Here is a 15,605-nt window from a genome sequence, read left to right as displayed (position 1 = left end):
AGGATAAATATTAACGTAAATTCAAACATCAATCTAAAATAACAAAAAAATTGAAGTTTGATATTAATTCTTAAAGGTAGATAATTTTTTTATATAATTAATATTTTAACAATTTAATAAGACTCAATAGGTATGGGCATTGTTGTCAATGCAAGAGGATGTGAGATTGAGTACGTTGAAGTGTATTATCCTCCTATTTATGGGTTGGGAAATGGCTATGGGTACTTCTAAACATTGTGATAAAATATTTCATTATCTATTCTTGTAGATTATACATGTAAAGTTTAACATAAATTCAAAATTTCTAAATATTTAATTTATGTAAAAAAATTCAATAGTTGAATATTATATTAATTCAAAATTTTATATGCATGGTAAATACAAATATGTTGATAAATTTAATGGTTAAATTGTTAAAATATTACTCTTATATAAAAAATACGAAGATGTATAAAATTACTTATAACTTATATAAAATTCTCTTCAAATATAAATAGACATAAATTCAAGTGCGTAGCTAGGGGCTAGTAGGGGCTTGACCCCTTAAAATAAAAAAAATTCTATTTAGACCATATAAAATTTTAAATTAGTAAAAATAAATTTATATTTTGACTAAAAATGATAAAATTTTAATTTAATAAAAATTTACATTATTATTACCCTAACAACAACATGTTTTAGGCTTTTAGCTTCTCCGCTGTATAAATTAATAACAAAAATAAAATTATGATCGTATTTACTCTGGAAAGACTCCATTAGGAGATTGGTTATATATTATATATGGTCGGATATAGATATATATGAAGGCCAGCGCGAATATCCATTGACCAACTCAACTACCCAATTTCAACCCCTCCGTACATACAGAAAATTCTTTGTTTTCCAGTGAGGATAACGCGGTGTTTTTGAGTTTTTTTTTTTTTTGTTTTAGAACCTCTCTTTCTGCTCCTCCTTTTTTTTCCTCAATTGAGAGTTGTTTAATTCATGCTCTAAAGCTGCTGAGAGAAGGGAGATTTCTAGATTCGGATTTTCGAGGTATGCTGAAATTAGAGTTCTGTTTGTTATTTTATTTGATTTGTTTCGAGGTTTCTATAATGTTTGGTTAGTATATTAGTGCTTAATGGGTTCTTTTGGTTGTTTAGAAGGCTGATGAACGTGCGGGGATGTTTATCTTTGAAGAATTAAACTTAGTTTTGGAGTTTTATTTTTTATTTTTTTAAAAGTTTGGGTGAGGTAATGGAGGGAAGTGGATTCAATTCAAGCTTTTAATTGTTCTGGAAATAAATTGTCTCCAATTCACTTATTTAGCTATTTTTTCCCGTAATATGAACATATTACGGAATTTATGAAAAATACAATTCTCCTTCTTCTTCTTCTTCTTCTTCTTCTTCTTCTACTACTACTACTACTACTGACTTTTAGCGTTTACTTTTTCATGGATCTATGTAAGTTGGTTGTAATTTCTGATTGGAAACTTCGAATCTGTATGACTGTTTTGGCCGAATGATTTAGAATAAATTTCAAGGAAATTAGACGATGAACACCAAAACAGCTTATTGAGAGTTCAAAACGAAAAGATAACTTTTAGTGGATTCATCTAAAACGAGAGCTAATGGTTTAAATCTTAAATCTTATTGAGAGAAAAGCTTACAGGAAAACTGCAGATATCTTCGAAAATTTGCAATTATTATCTTTTTAACTTTTGGTGATCATAAACTTCAAAGTTCATCTTCTAGTACTACTTGATTCTTCTAAATTCCTTTCTTCTCAGGGATGAAAATTTAGATTCATTGAAACTGAATGAAAACCCTTTTATGGCGAAAATCCCAGTGTTTGGTTACAAATACTTTTCAAAGCAACCTATTTATATTTTATAGTCTAATTATATTACCAAAGCCGCCAAGCGTGCTAGCATATAATTTAAATCTTAAGATAAGTGAAGTTTCAATATTGGTTTTTCATCTAAGACTTAGTTCTTAGAAGACTAGATTTGATTTGTTGCATTTGCTTATAAAATCCAATATTTAAAGAGTCCAACAAGACTTGGGTGAAAATTGATAACATAATCTGAAATGAAATGAAATGAAACACCAATATTTCCATCATACTGCTCTTGTTTTAATATATGTAGAGTTTGAGTAACGATGATAGAAAAGATGGAACTTCTGGACGTGGATAAACTGATAGAAGAGTTTGAATCGATGACAAAAGATGCCGGGAATGTTCAAAGGGAGACTTTAAAGAAGATTTTAGAAGAAAATGGATGTGCTGAATATCTGCAAAATCTGGGCCTCAATGGCAGAACCGACCCTGAAAGCTTCAAAGCTTGTGTTCCTCTCGTCACTCACAATGACTTGCAGCCTTATATTCAACGAATTGTCGATGGTTCGTCCTCTCCGATTCTCACTGGAAAACCAATAACCACCATTTCTCTCAGGTATATATAATTTTAATCATTGTTTTTTATGATTTGATTTTTCAGAATTGAGAGCTGGTTTTTTGTTTGCAAACCGCAGCTCTGGGACTACTCAAGGAAAGCCGAAATTTGTGCCTTTCAATGACGAATTAATGGAAACTACTTTGCAGATTTACCGTACTTCATATGCTTTTAGAACAAGGTATGGTAGTATTGAGTTGAATATACTTCTGTTATTATTGAAATAAATGGTACAGGTTGGATGATCTTAACCTGTTTCAGTATTGTCATACAGAGAATTTCCTATTGAGAATGGGAAGGCTTTGCAGCTCATTTACAGTAGCAAACAAAGCAAAACCAAAGGGGGTTTGATTGCCGGAACGGCGACTACCAATGTCTTCCGCAATTCACAGTTCAAGAACACAATGAAAGCGATGCAGTCACAGTGTTGCAGCCCTGATGAAGTGATATTTGGTCCTGATTTCCACCAATCCTTGTACTGCCATCTCTTGTGTGGGATGATTTTCCGCGAAGAAATTCAGTTCATTTCGTCCACCTTTTCCCATAGCATTGTTCATGCATTCCGAACGTTCGAGCAAGTTTGGGAAGAGCTTTGTGCTGACATAAGGGAAGGGGTATTGACAAGCCGGATCACATTCCCTTCGGTCCGATCAGCGATGGCCAAATTGCTGAAGCCAAATCCCGAACTAGCTGATTTGATTCACAAGAAATGCTTGGGACTGAATAACTGGTACGGACTGATACCGGAGCTTTTCCCTAATGTGAAATACATCTATGGGATCATGACTGGTTCCATGGAGCCTTATCTGAAAAAGCTGAGGCATTATGCAAGGGATTTGCCTCTTATAAGTGCTGATTATGGATCTTCAGAGGGTTGGATTGGGGCAAATGTCAATCCAAATGTACCCCCTGAGTTGGCTACTTATGTCGTGCTCCCGGATATCGGATATTTTGAATTCATTCCTCTGAAAGAGAATGTTGAGGAGGCCAAGCCAGTAGGTTTGACTGAAGTTAAGGTTGGTGAAGAATATGAGGTTATTATCACCAGTTTTGCAGGTAATCTTTTTCCTGCATTTAATACAATTTGTGTGGCAAATCTTTCTCCTTTGAATACGTTTTTGATTTTCGTACAACCGACTCTATTAAATTTGTTGTTCTGTCCTAAATAGATTCTTTAACACAGACATAACTGACCAAGTTGATTAAGACAAGACACACCCTTTGCATTGGTTGTTTTTGTGTTCCGTGCTGGAAAAGGTTTAGGATCATGTAAAACAGAACTGCCTACAATCATGCATATTAATTATTGTGTGATTCTTGATTTCCCTTTCAACTTTAATCGGCAGGTTTATACAGGTATAGGCTAGGGGATGTGGTCAAGGTTACCGGCTTCCATAACTTGAGCCCGGAGCTGAAATTTATCTGCAGAAGAAACCTCATGCTGACCATAAACATCGACAAAAACACTGAGAAAGATTTACAGCTCGCGGTCGAAGCAGCATCCAAGTTAAACACCGAGGAAAAGCTGGAAGTGCTCGATTTCTCTAGTCACGTCGACTTATCGACCAACCCTGGTCACTATGTGATCTTCTGGGAAATCAGTGGGGAAGTAAGGGAAGAGGTACTGGAAGAATGCTGCAATTGTTTGGATCGTTCTTTTGTCGATGCAGGCTATGTTAGCTCCCGGAAGATCAACGCCATTGGTCCTCTTGAGCTCCGAGTTGTTCAAAGGGGAACTTTCCAAAAGATTCTTAATCATTACGTAGGGTTAGGAGCTGCCCTTAGCCAGTTTAAAACACCGCGATGTGTAGGGTCTACAAACAATGAGGTGTTGCAGATATTGTGTAATAATGTTGTGAAGAGCTACTTCAGTACTGCGTTCTAGTTGTAGTTAACAGAAAATATATAATGCTTATAATTTCTTAAATAAGTAAAGATGTGAGAAAGGTTAAATAACGAATCCAAGCACATAAAATGTTTGTGTAGTAGGTAAAATATATGTATATAATTAATGGACATGATGAAGTAGGAGCACATGAAACGGGGATCGCCTGGTCTTGTCTGGAAATGAAAATAAATAAATAAGCTAGTGAAGGAGTTCCACAAAATCTTAATAATTGCATTAGCTTCACAAATATTAATTAGCTGTCGTTGATGATGTGAATTATTATTTGTCCATAAATGTTTTGATCTTAGGAAATCGCACATTCATTTCTCATTTTTGTTAGTTGGCTCTTTTCCTTTCTATTCTGATTTTGTTCCCAACCCAATTTCGTATTAAGAAGATTTTCCATTTAGGAATCTGTCATTTTATTGGTCGCATGAAGCATGTTCAATTAAAATTCCAAAATTATTATCATTTTCTTATATTTATAAATTAGTTTTGTATCTGTATTTTATAAAATTTTCATTTTTTAATTAAAATTATTGAAATATATAAGTATCATAAAATATATATTTAAGTTTTTGAAATATAATATATTTATAATATATATGTGTAATTTATGCTTTAATTATGAGAATAAAAATTTGAAAGATAAAATTGATATAATATGTATATGTATATGTCACGGACTTAGAGTTTTCCCACGCGATCCGTGCGGCCTTAGGCAGTTTCTCTGCTTCAAACGCCTAAGTCAGCCTAACTTGTAACAAAAAAAAGATTCAGCAGCAAAAACGCCCAAGTCAACTTCACTCGCAACAATAAAGGATTCAATGGAATTCCCTTAAGATTTTCACGAAGAACAGCAGAAGAACGAAGTAAGAACGAGCCTTGAAAGATGAACAAAAGCAAGGACACTTGAGAGAAAAGTTTGAGTGAATACTCTCAAAATTCTTATTAATAACTCAATGAATGTACAATGAGCAAAAAGGTCTCTATTTACAGTTGAGACTCACAGTATATCAATAGCTATAATTAAAAGCTGAATACAATTAGAACTCTAAGCTTACATAACCAGCTATATACAAATAGAACTCTAAGATTCCATAATTATATCTTCTAGAACACTTCCCATTTCTATCAGGCTTTTGAGATGGGCTTTTAATCTCTCCAATCACCGAGCCAGTTTGGTTGGGCCAGTTTGGTTGGGCTAAATGGCCTCCCTCGAACGCGATGGATCGCACCAGTTTGTCATGGTTGCGAGCACCGACGCGCAACCCATGACATTCTCCCCCACTTGTTCTAGCGACGCCCTCGTCGCATCCTCCTTATGAAACTGGCCAATCTTCCCTTGGAACTGCCACAATGCCTTAGCAGGTTCCCAACTTGCTTCGCTATCAGGAAGTCCCTTCCATCGAACTAAGTACTCATGCTGTGGTCGGTGGTACTTTCGTCTAATTACCCGATCTGCCTCAATGTTTTCTACTTCACGATCATACGAGACTTTTACCCCCATCGGTGCTCATTCGGACTTGCCTCGATTCGGATCTTCTTGATCCTCATGAAACGGCTTAAGCATGCTTACATGGAAGACTGGGTGTACTTTAAGTTTTGGTGGCAACTCCAGCTTGTAGGCCACCTTGCCCACTCTCTTCACAACTTTAAACGGCCCTTCATACCTTCGCATAAGACCCTTGTGCAAACCAGTATATCGTAAAATCAAGTGTAGTTTAGCAAGGACTGAGTCACCCACTTGAAATTGTACATCCCTTCGGTTCTGATCGGCCCACTTCTTGCTACGCTTACTTGCCTTGTGTAAACAAGCTCTAGCCAAGTCATTCTTCTCTTGCCAATCTTTTGCGAATCTATAGGCTGCCGGATTTGGTCCTGTGTAATGGGTCACAACAGCGTTGGGTGTGAGTGGCTGTTGACCCGTCACTATTTCAAATGGACTTTGATTCGTGGCCCCACTTCGCTGCAAGTTATATGAAAATTGGGCCACATCCAGCAACTTTGGCCAATCCCTTTGTGTGGCACTCACATAGTGCCGAAGATACGTCTCCAACAGTGCATTTACTCGTTCAGTTTGCCCATCGGTTTGTGGATGCATGCTCGTGGAGAAGTTCAAATATGAGCCCATTGACTTGAACAACTCCGTCCAGAACCGACCAGTAAATCGACCATCTCAATCGCTGATAATAGATAGTGGCACTCCCCAATATTTCACCACGTGTCTAAGGAATAACCGAGCTGCTTCCTCAGCAGGGCACTCTTTGGTCGCCGGAATAAAAGTCGCATACTTTGAAAACTTGTCCACCACAACAAGAATACTAGCAAACCCGTCAGACTTAGGCAAACCAATAATAAAATCCATGGATAAACTCTCCCATGGCCTTTCTGGGACTGGCAGGGGTTGAAGCAAGCCGGCTGGAGTCTTTAACTCAACCTTGTCTTGTTGGCACACTAGACAAGTTTTCACATAGGTTTCCATATCAGCACCCATGTGAGGCCAATAATAGCGATCCTCCAAAAGGGCCAAAGTGCGATGCATCCCTGGATGGCCTGCCCATTTCGAGTCATGACATTCCTTCATGACTTCCTTACGGAGTTTCCCATAATGGGGCACATAGAGGCGGTGTCCATGAGTGTATACTAGCTCCCCATCAAGCCAAAATCTTCTTGTTTTTCCCTCCTTGGCAAGCTCAATCAAATTTTTGGCCGTAGGATCATGGGACAATCCCTCTCGAATGCGTTCCAACAAAGAGCCATCAGGTTGACTGATTGCTGCGAATTCCATCTTTCGACTAAGTGCATCAGTAATATTGTTGGCACTTCCTGGTTTATATTCCATTGTGAAATCAAACTCTGCTAGTAAAACCTGCCAACGAGCCTGCTTAGGAGACAACTTTTTCTGGGTTAGAAAGTAACTATTGGCAACATTGTCGGTAAGGACCACGAACCTGGAACCCAATAAAAGCAGTGTACTACCGCAGTCATCTCTTTCTCTTGGACCGTATATCTATGTTCCGTCTCGTTAAGCTTTTGACTCTCGAAAGCAATTGGGTGTCCATCTTGCATCAGTACTCCCCCAATAGCATAATCTGATGCATCTGTACGTACCTCGTAAGGCTTCGTAAAATCTGGCAAGACAAGTACGGGCTCCCTCGTCATTTCTTGCTTCAATTGGTTGAAGGCCTTCTCACATTCTGGATTCCAATCCCATACCTTCCCCTTTTCAACATGTCCGTCAAGGGAATGGTAATTTTGGAGTAGCCTTCGACAAAGCGGCGATAGTAATTTGCCAATCCAAGGAAAGATCTCAACTCTGTTACCTTGGTTGGAGGCTCCCACTCTGAAATGGCTCAAATCTTATTTTTATCCATTCGGATCTTACCGCCTCCCACAATGTGGCCTAAGAATGACACCTCTTGTTGGGAAAATGAGCATTTCTCCTCCTTGACGAACAGCTCATTTTCCCTCAAAGTCTGGAATACCTCCCTCAAGTGTCTTACGTGCTCTTCAAGCGACTTGCTATAGACCACAATATCGTCAAGGTAAACAACCACAAAACGATCAAGAAAGGGTTGAAGTACCTTATTCACTAGGGTGCAGAATGTAGCTGGGGCATTCGTGAGTCCGGAAGGCATCACAAGGAACTCATACGAACCGTACCGTGTCACACAAGCTGTCTTTGGTTCGTCCCCCTCGACTATCTGAACTTGATGATACCCCGATCTCAAATCTAACTTGGTAAACCATCTTGCACTACCAAGTTGATCGAACAAATCTGCGATAAGAGGAATAGGATACCTATTCTTCACGGTGATCTTGTTTAGAGCTCGATAATCGATACACATTCTCAAGGACCCATCGTGTTTCTTTTGGAACAACACTGGCGCACTATATGGGGATTTAGATGGTCTAATGAATCCCGCATCCAAAAGTTCCTTCAATTGTTTCCGCAACTCTTCTAATTCTGGAGAAGACATACGATAGGGGGCCCTTGCTGGCGGCACCACATTGGATACTAACTCGATTTTGTGGTCCACCTCCCTCTTGGGTGGCAAACTTTTTGGCAACTGAGCAGGCATTACATCTCGAAATGATTGTAGCAATTGTCTCACTTCTTTCGGGGTCTCACTAACAGACTCAGCGGTCTCTTCGATCTTCAAGGTGGCTAAATATGAGACTTCATTTCTCCGTACACCTTTAGCAAATTGAATTGCTGATAGTGTTTTTCCCTCAAAGCTTCTCTTCCTTGTCACTTTCACCATGCATTGATGTTTCGCATCTGAAATCACCATGTAATTGCTCGAAGGGGCAATAAGAGCTTTAACCTAATCAAGGAAGCTTAGTCCCACCACAAAATCATAGTCATCAAGTGGTATTACCTTAATGGATACCTTCCCTGACCAATTGCCGAGCTGAAGATCCACTCCCTTTGCAACCCCCTTGATTGGAATACTTTCCGAGTTCACTGTTTTGATCCGACCCCTTTCATTATCTATCTTAAGGCCCAGTTTACAAGCAGCCTCCTCAGACATGAATAAATCAGAAGCGCCTGTGTCAACGAGCGCATTCAATTTTCTGCCGGCCACAATGATGTCTACAAACATCAAACCATGGCTCATTCTATCTTCGACACCCCCTAGTATCGATCCAAGGTTGTTATCCTCCACATCGGACTCCCCCTTTGCTTCCATAGCCTTGAGAGCGGCCTTCTTTGGACAGTCCTTGATCATATGTGGACCCTCACAGTGGAAGCACCTTATAGGCCCACTCTTTCTCTTGTCCCAAGGTTTCTTACCATCGCCGTTCCTAGTGGGCCTTTCTTTATCTCCCCCACTATTACCCTTTAATCTGGGTTTAGAAGAATTGGAATTGTCTTTCCTCCCACCAAATTCAGCAAGTGATTCTGCTACTGACATAGCCTTGGTGAGTTCTTGAACTCCTCGGCGCTGCAACTCTTGCTTCGCCCACGGTTTTAATCCGTCCATAAAGGAAAAGAATGCCTCTTTCTCCCCCATATCTGAGATTTGGAGCATAAGCTCGCTAAACTCCTGTACATACTCCCTCACAGTGCCTTGTTGCGTAAGCCGACGTAACCTAGCCCGAGCCTCATCCTCGGCATATTCTGGGTAAAACTGTGCTTTGAACTCACATCTAAACTCCTCCCATGTTTCAATTTCAGACCCACCACGTCTCACATCAGTGGACCTACGACGCCACCACAACAAAGCAACGTCAGATAAATACATCGCAGCAGTAGTTACCTTAGTGACATCCTCCGTGATGCCTTTGGCACAGAAGTATTGCTCGATCCCCCACAAAAAGTTGTCCACATCTCTTGCGGACCTTGTTCCCTTAAACTCTTTGGGCTTGGGAACATCAATATTGGGCTTGGGTGCGGCAGCCGCTAACCCACCATTGCCCAAGGCAACCTTGTAGATTGTGAGTTCACCCTTGAGCTCCGCAATCTCTCCCTTCAAGGCCACCACCATAGCCTCAATGGCATCCTCTCTACCAGTCAACTGTTTCATATTATCCGTCACATACTCTTTAAGCTGCTCCTACATGGACTGCAGTCCATCATGGAGCCTATCATCAACATCTTCAACCCTCTCCTTGATATCCCCCATTGAACTCTCGAGAGTGACGACGCGATCCTCTAAAGCTGACAATATGTCCCTTGAGCGACTGGCTTTCCTAGCCCTCCCACGGGTCTCTATTCTCTCCACTTCTTTTGACATCTTTCAACGGTGGCTTCGAACCTTAGCTCGGATACCAACTGTCACGGACTTAGAGTTTTCCCACGCGATCCGTGCGGCCTTAGGCAGTTTCTCTGCTTCAAACGCCTAAGTCAGCCTAACTTGTAACAAAAAAAAGATTCAGCAGCAAAAACGCCCAAGTCAACTTCACTCGCAACAATAAAGGATTCAATGGAATTCCCTTAAGATTTTCACGAAGAACAGCAGAAGAACGAAGTAAGAACGAGCCTTGAAAGATGAACAAAAGCAAGGACACTTGAGAGAAAAGTTTGAGTGAATACTCTCAAAATTCTTATTAATAACTCAATGAATGTACAATGAGCAAAAAGGTCTCTATTTACAGTTGAGACTCACAGTATATCAATAGCTATAATTAAAAGCTGAATACAATTAGAACTCTAAGCTTACATAACCAGCTATATACAAATAGAACTCTAAGATTCCATAATTATATCTTCTAGAACACTTCCCATTTCTATCAGGCTTTTGAGATGGGCTTTTAATCTCTCCAATCACCGGGCCAGTTTGGTTGGGCCAGTTTGGTTGGGCTAAATGGCCTCCCTCGAACGCGATGGATCGCACCAGTTTGTCATGGTTGCGAGCACCGACGCGCAACCCATGACATATACATATATAGTATACTTGTGGAGTCTAAAAACTCTACTAACTATGTACCAAATATTTTTCCACTATATAGTTAAATTCAAAATCTTAATATATATATATATGATTTAGTTAAGCTTAGAAATAAAGGTTTAAATAGTTTTTAGTTTTAAAAATAAAGTATAAAATAATTTTAATCTTAATTTTAGAAATAAAGTGTTAAATATATTTTAATTTTTAATTTTAGAAATAATATATATTTACTACTTTTTAATTTCAGAAATAAAATTTTAAATACTTTTTTCATTTTTAACTTTAGAAATAAATTTCTAAATAATTTTAAATATAATATATATCTAACACTTTTGAGAAGGCATATGACCATAGATAACCGCTACACGAGATATGAATGTGGAGTTGAATATAGGATCCATGTGGTGAGGGATTGCTCCTTTCCAAGGGTTGTTTGGTTGACATTAGTGCCAATTCAGATCTTGGTATATTTTTTTCTTTACTTTTAGAGGATTGGTTGTAGTGGAACTTAAAATATGTTAATTTTTATATCAACGATGGGATCCTTTTGACATTCTTTATTTCCCATTGTTTGTTGGCTACTATGGAAGAATCAGAATATGTTTGTTTTTTCAAATGCCCACAGTTGTGTTCAAGAAATAGTGGATATAGGCACAAGTTGGACACGAAGTGTTTTATCAATTCATTTTGAATCTTCTCATTCTCACCCCTGGGTAATAGGTTCACATTGGTCGCCTCTCGAAGAGGGTTATATTAAATTTAATACTGATGGTTTTGTGTTCTCTTCAAGGGATTGTGTCTCTGTTGGAGGTGTTGTTAGATATGCTAATGGGTTGTGGCAATGTGGTTTTTCAATGTCGATTGGAAAAGGTACAACATTTCAGGTTGAATCAAGGGCGATGCTTGGAGGGCTTCACTTAGCATGGAACAAAGGATGTTGAAAGTAGGAATTGGAGCGTGATAATGCTTTGTTGATTGAGATTATTCTTGCTGGTTGTGCTGCGGATAGCAGGCTGACGGAACTTTGACTGATACATCACATGCTTATTCGATATTGGGAGGTTCGTGTCAGACATATTCCTCGGGCATAGAATACAGTGGCAGATCTTTTGGGTAAAATTGAAGATCCAAAGTTATTGCGATTTAATCTATTGGAGGTACGTCCGCCTTCGGTTAAAGAGCTACTTATGGCAGATTCTAATTTGTCCGCATTAAACTAGGATGTCCTTTTGTCTCACTTATGCTGTTTTACTTTACCAAAAAAAATCTAATACTTTTTAAATTATAGAAATAAAATTATAGTTTTTTTTATATTTTTTAATAATCTCATTACAGGTTCTAATAATATCTACTCTTTTTAAGACAATTCCTAAACTACCCATAACTCCTCCTCAACCTATAAAAATAAGAGGATAATATGCTTCAGAGCATTCGAACCCCTGACCCCTTGCATTGGCAACAATGCTCATGCCAATCAAGCTAAGACTCAATCGATAATTTTTAATAATTTTTAGAAATAAAGTTTTAAGTCTTTTTATTTTTAAATTTTAGAAATAAAATGTATCTAATACTTTTTAATTTTAGAAATAAAGTTTTGACTAATTTATTTTAGTACAAAATAAAATTTTAAATAATGTAAAAGCATAAATTTAACTTATTGAAAAATAAAAAAATAGTCCGCTAAATATTTTTTTTTTGTAATATGTATAGTATTTTTTATAAAAGTGAAATATTAAAAATTTATTAAATAAGATAAGTTAATTACATAATTTTTTTTGAAGTAAAAAAATTGAAATAAAAAAATTTGAAATTTATTAAAATTTATTTTATATTCAACATAATTTAATACAATAAGGTAAATAAGATATATGAACTTACATTTTAAATATAGAAGAAGTAACCATTTAATAACTATGATTATGAAATAAATATTAAGATAATTAATATATACAAATTTATTAAGATAAATATTATTTAACTTTATTTTAATTAAATATTATTTATCTTTATGATAAACATTATATTCTGTTTTACTTTTAAAATTTTTAACTTTAAACTATATTTTTTAAGGATAAATTAAAATATACTATTTAAATTGAAATTTTTATGAAATTTTTAACTTTAAACTAAGTTTTAAAATTAACAATTTTTTCACCAAAAAATTAACAAATTAATAACTGAAAAGGTAGAATAGTTAAAATTAATATTAAAATTTAAATTTAAATTAGAATAGGAATTAACTTAATAAGCGAAATTAAATAAAATAATAATACAAAATATCAACATAAAGTTAATAATAAAACAAAAACTAAATTAATTATTATAATTAAGCATAAAAAAAAGAAGAAAATTAGTTAAACATAGATATACCAACCATAAAAGCGTTGATCATGAAATTAGCCCAAAGTGAATAATGTGATCAACATTTCGGGCAAAATACCAAAAAAAACCTTTTTTTTTAAATTTACCAAAATAGACCCGGTATTTTATTATTTATCGGAATGGGCCCTTTTCCCCTAAAACGCGTCCACGTCAGCGCGATGTCAGGGGACATGTCAGCAAAACGTGTCCCTGAGGGCGCGCTTTGCTTGGACACGCTTTGTTGCCACGTAGGCAAAGCGCGCTGACGTGGACGCGTTTTTCTGCCACATAGCGTGCCCCTGGGGACACGTTTTTACCATTTCTCCAACGTTAGGTTTTGGGCTTTTAGGGTTTTGGAGAAAAAATTAAACAAATAAGAGATTAGGGTTTAGGGTTTCTTAATTAAATTAATTATAAATTTTTCAAAATTAGATTAGGTTTCGTGTTTATGGGTTTTTAAGATAAAATCAAAGCATGATGCTTTATTAGAAGAATTTCTAAAGTCGCGCCCACGTGGACGCGCTTTTGCTACAGTAGGTCTTGGAAAAATAATTTCGAGTTGACGTTTATGAGCAAATAATATAAAAAACGCTTCAAGCAGGATGCTTTATTAGAAGAATTTCTGAAATCGCGCCCTCGTGGACGCGCTTTTGCTACAGTAGGTCCTGGAAAAATAATTTTCAATTGACGTTTCTGAGTAAATAGTATAAAAAAATGCTTCCGGTGGGTTTAGGGTTTTTGTTAGGGTTTGTCAATTAAATTATAAATTTAATTATAAATTATAAATTTTTAAATTTTTAATAAATTAGTTTAGGGTTTTTAAGTAATAACTTAAATAAATTTCTATTTTATTACATCAAATAATATTAAAATATTCAAAATGTTTGTACAAATATATTAAAATACAAATCAATATCTGTACCTGCCAGATTCAGTGCCACATGGCGGCCGTCGACAGTTACGCGCTGGATTCCTCCTTTGTCCAGCTTCCGGCGGGGGTTGTGGTTGCTCCGGCGGGGATTTTGGTTCCTCCGGTAGGGCATCTGGTTGTCGGTGTTGGGACGATGAGCCACCTTAATAGAATAGTGAATTTGGAGGTGTTTACATCACCAATGGAGACGGTGTTTGAAACCCATACGATGATGAGGATTGGTAAAAAGAAGAGCTCCCCGACGGCCCCTCTTGTGATCCCTCGTGAGACGCTGGCCTATACATCAGCGGTCCACTCGGCGTAACAGAAAATGGAGATGAACCGGGCCATTGGCTTTAACCTGCCATAGGACTCGAAAAAGGAAACATATAAGGGTTAGGATACATAAAAGGTTTAGGATACGCACCTGGCATCATCTGAAAAGGCTGTGCCGTGGGTATCGTTGGTTGAACTGCTGGGTCGGGTGACTGTGTCGGTGCTCTCACTGGGCCTGGTGATTGAATAGCCACTGATGATGGGCCGGGTGAATGTTTGGGCCTCGTTGATGGGCCTGTGTTGTCGTCCCTTCGTCTTGGATTTAAAGGCCCACGTCGTTCCATTTGGACACGTAATTGCCGCTGCCTCTCCTCTACCGACAGTAAATACAGCTTGCCATGGATCCTAAACTATTGAATGTATTTTGGCACGCACGCTAACTCCGGAACGATGATCGGTTCCCGAGTAGGTATATAATCATACCGATCTTCCCACATTTGGATGTAGTAGGACCAGAATCTTAGCCAATCCGTATGCAATTGCCGTAGGTCGATTTTGTGGTGATCATCAAACACCTCAGGTGCCACAGGAATCGGTTGTCTGTATCCAAATTACTGTAACACTCTGTCTGACTAGTGCATCTCTACGGCCGCATAGCTGATCAACGCGACTTTCGCGTGCCAAGCGTTTGCATTTTGGAAGAACTCATCTGGAATTACTACTCGAATTGTCGGATCCTCGTATGGTGTCTATTGAAACTATATGAACATGATAGAAATATTAGTTATATACATAATACTAAATACTAAATACCAATCGACTAGCTCATGATGGAAATATCAATTTTATTTAATACTTACATGTGCTTCTGACTGTTGGTCTAATAGAAGCTGTATATCTTCAAGAGATGTAGGTAATCGAGCATAACTTGCTGAATGGTTCCACCTAATTAAACAAATTTTTAGCATACTACTATTTTTAAAAATCTACATAATAATTGTAAAAAATCTAATATAAAATTTACCTCGTTATAAGTGGGAATGTATATGGGTGGTCCACTCGAGGACGTAGAAATAAAAAGCGAAACTGTGCCCATGACTGCAGTAGTGACAGGAAACCTCTGATTTTCTCTTTACTCGGTGGCTTCGCCCCGCACATCTCCCAATATAATGTTGCCAAGACGGCAGACCTCCAACTCAATTCACCAGCTGCTCTAAAATCAACGAGTTTCAGCAGCCATGTATGAGGTTCCGTGACAAGTCCGGCATCAGATAACCTCCAATTATCTGAAGAATGTATGCCCGAGCATATCGAATTCTTTCTACTTCGGTTGAA

The 15,605-nt window shown here is 37.6% G+C and overlaps 1 protein-coding gene across 2 annotated transcripts; it reads left to right on the top strand.

Annotated features, from left to right (window-relative positions):
• Window positions 1-713: 713 nt before the first annotated feature.
• On the top strand, window positions 714-4,393 carry LOC107900937 (jasmonoyl--L-amino acid synthetase JAR4). 2 transcript variants are annotated; one of them, XM_016826728.2, is made up of 5 exons: window positions 714-1,035; window positions 2,132-2,437; window positions 2,517-2,618; window positions 2,712-3,493; window positions 3,784-4,393. In XM_016826728.2, the coding sequence occupies exons 2-5, from the start codon at window positions 2,145-2,147 to the stop codon at window positions 4,320-4,322; spliced, it is 1,716 nt and encodes a 571-aa protein (XP_016682217.1). In that variant the 5' UTR covers window positions 714-1,035; window positions 2,132-2,144; the 3' UTR covers window positions 4,323-4,393. The 2 variants fall into 2 exon arrangements, with proteins under 2 accessions (XP_016682217.1, XP_016682218.1); XM_016826729.2 differs by having other exon boundaries at window positions 797-1,035; window positions 2,132-2,385; window positions 2,483-2,618.
• The last annotated feature ends 11,212 nt before the right edge of the window (window positions 4,394-15,605 follow it).

This window comes from Gossypium hirsutum, chromosome D08 (assembly GCF_007990345.1).
Source record: "Gossypium hirsutum isolate 1008001.06 chromosome D08, Gossypium_hirsutum_v2.1, whole genome shotgun sequence".
Lineage (NCBI taxonomy): Eukaryota > Viridiplantae > Streptophyta > Magnoliopsida > Malvales > Malvaceae > Gossypium > Gossypium hirsutum.
The sequence above is the reverse complement of the archived record's forward strand: the minus strand, read 5'-3'. Positions and strand labels throughout refer to the sequence as shown.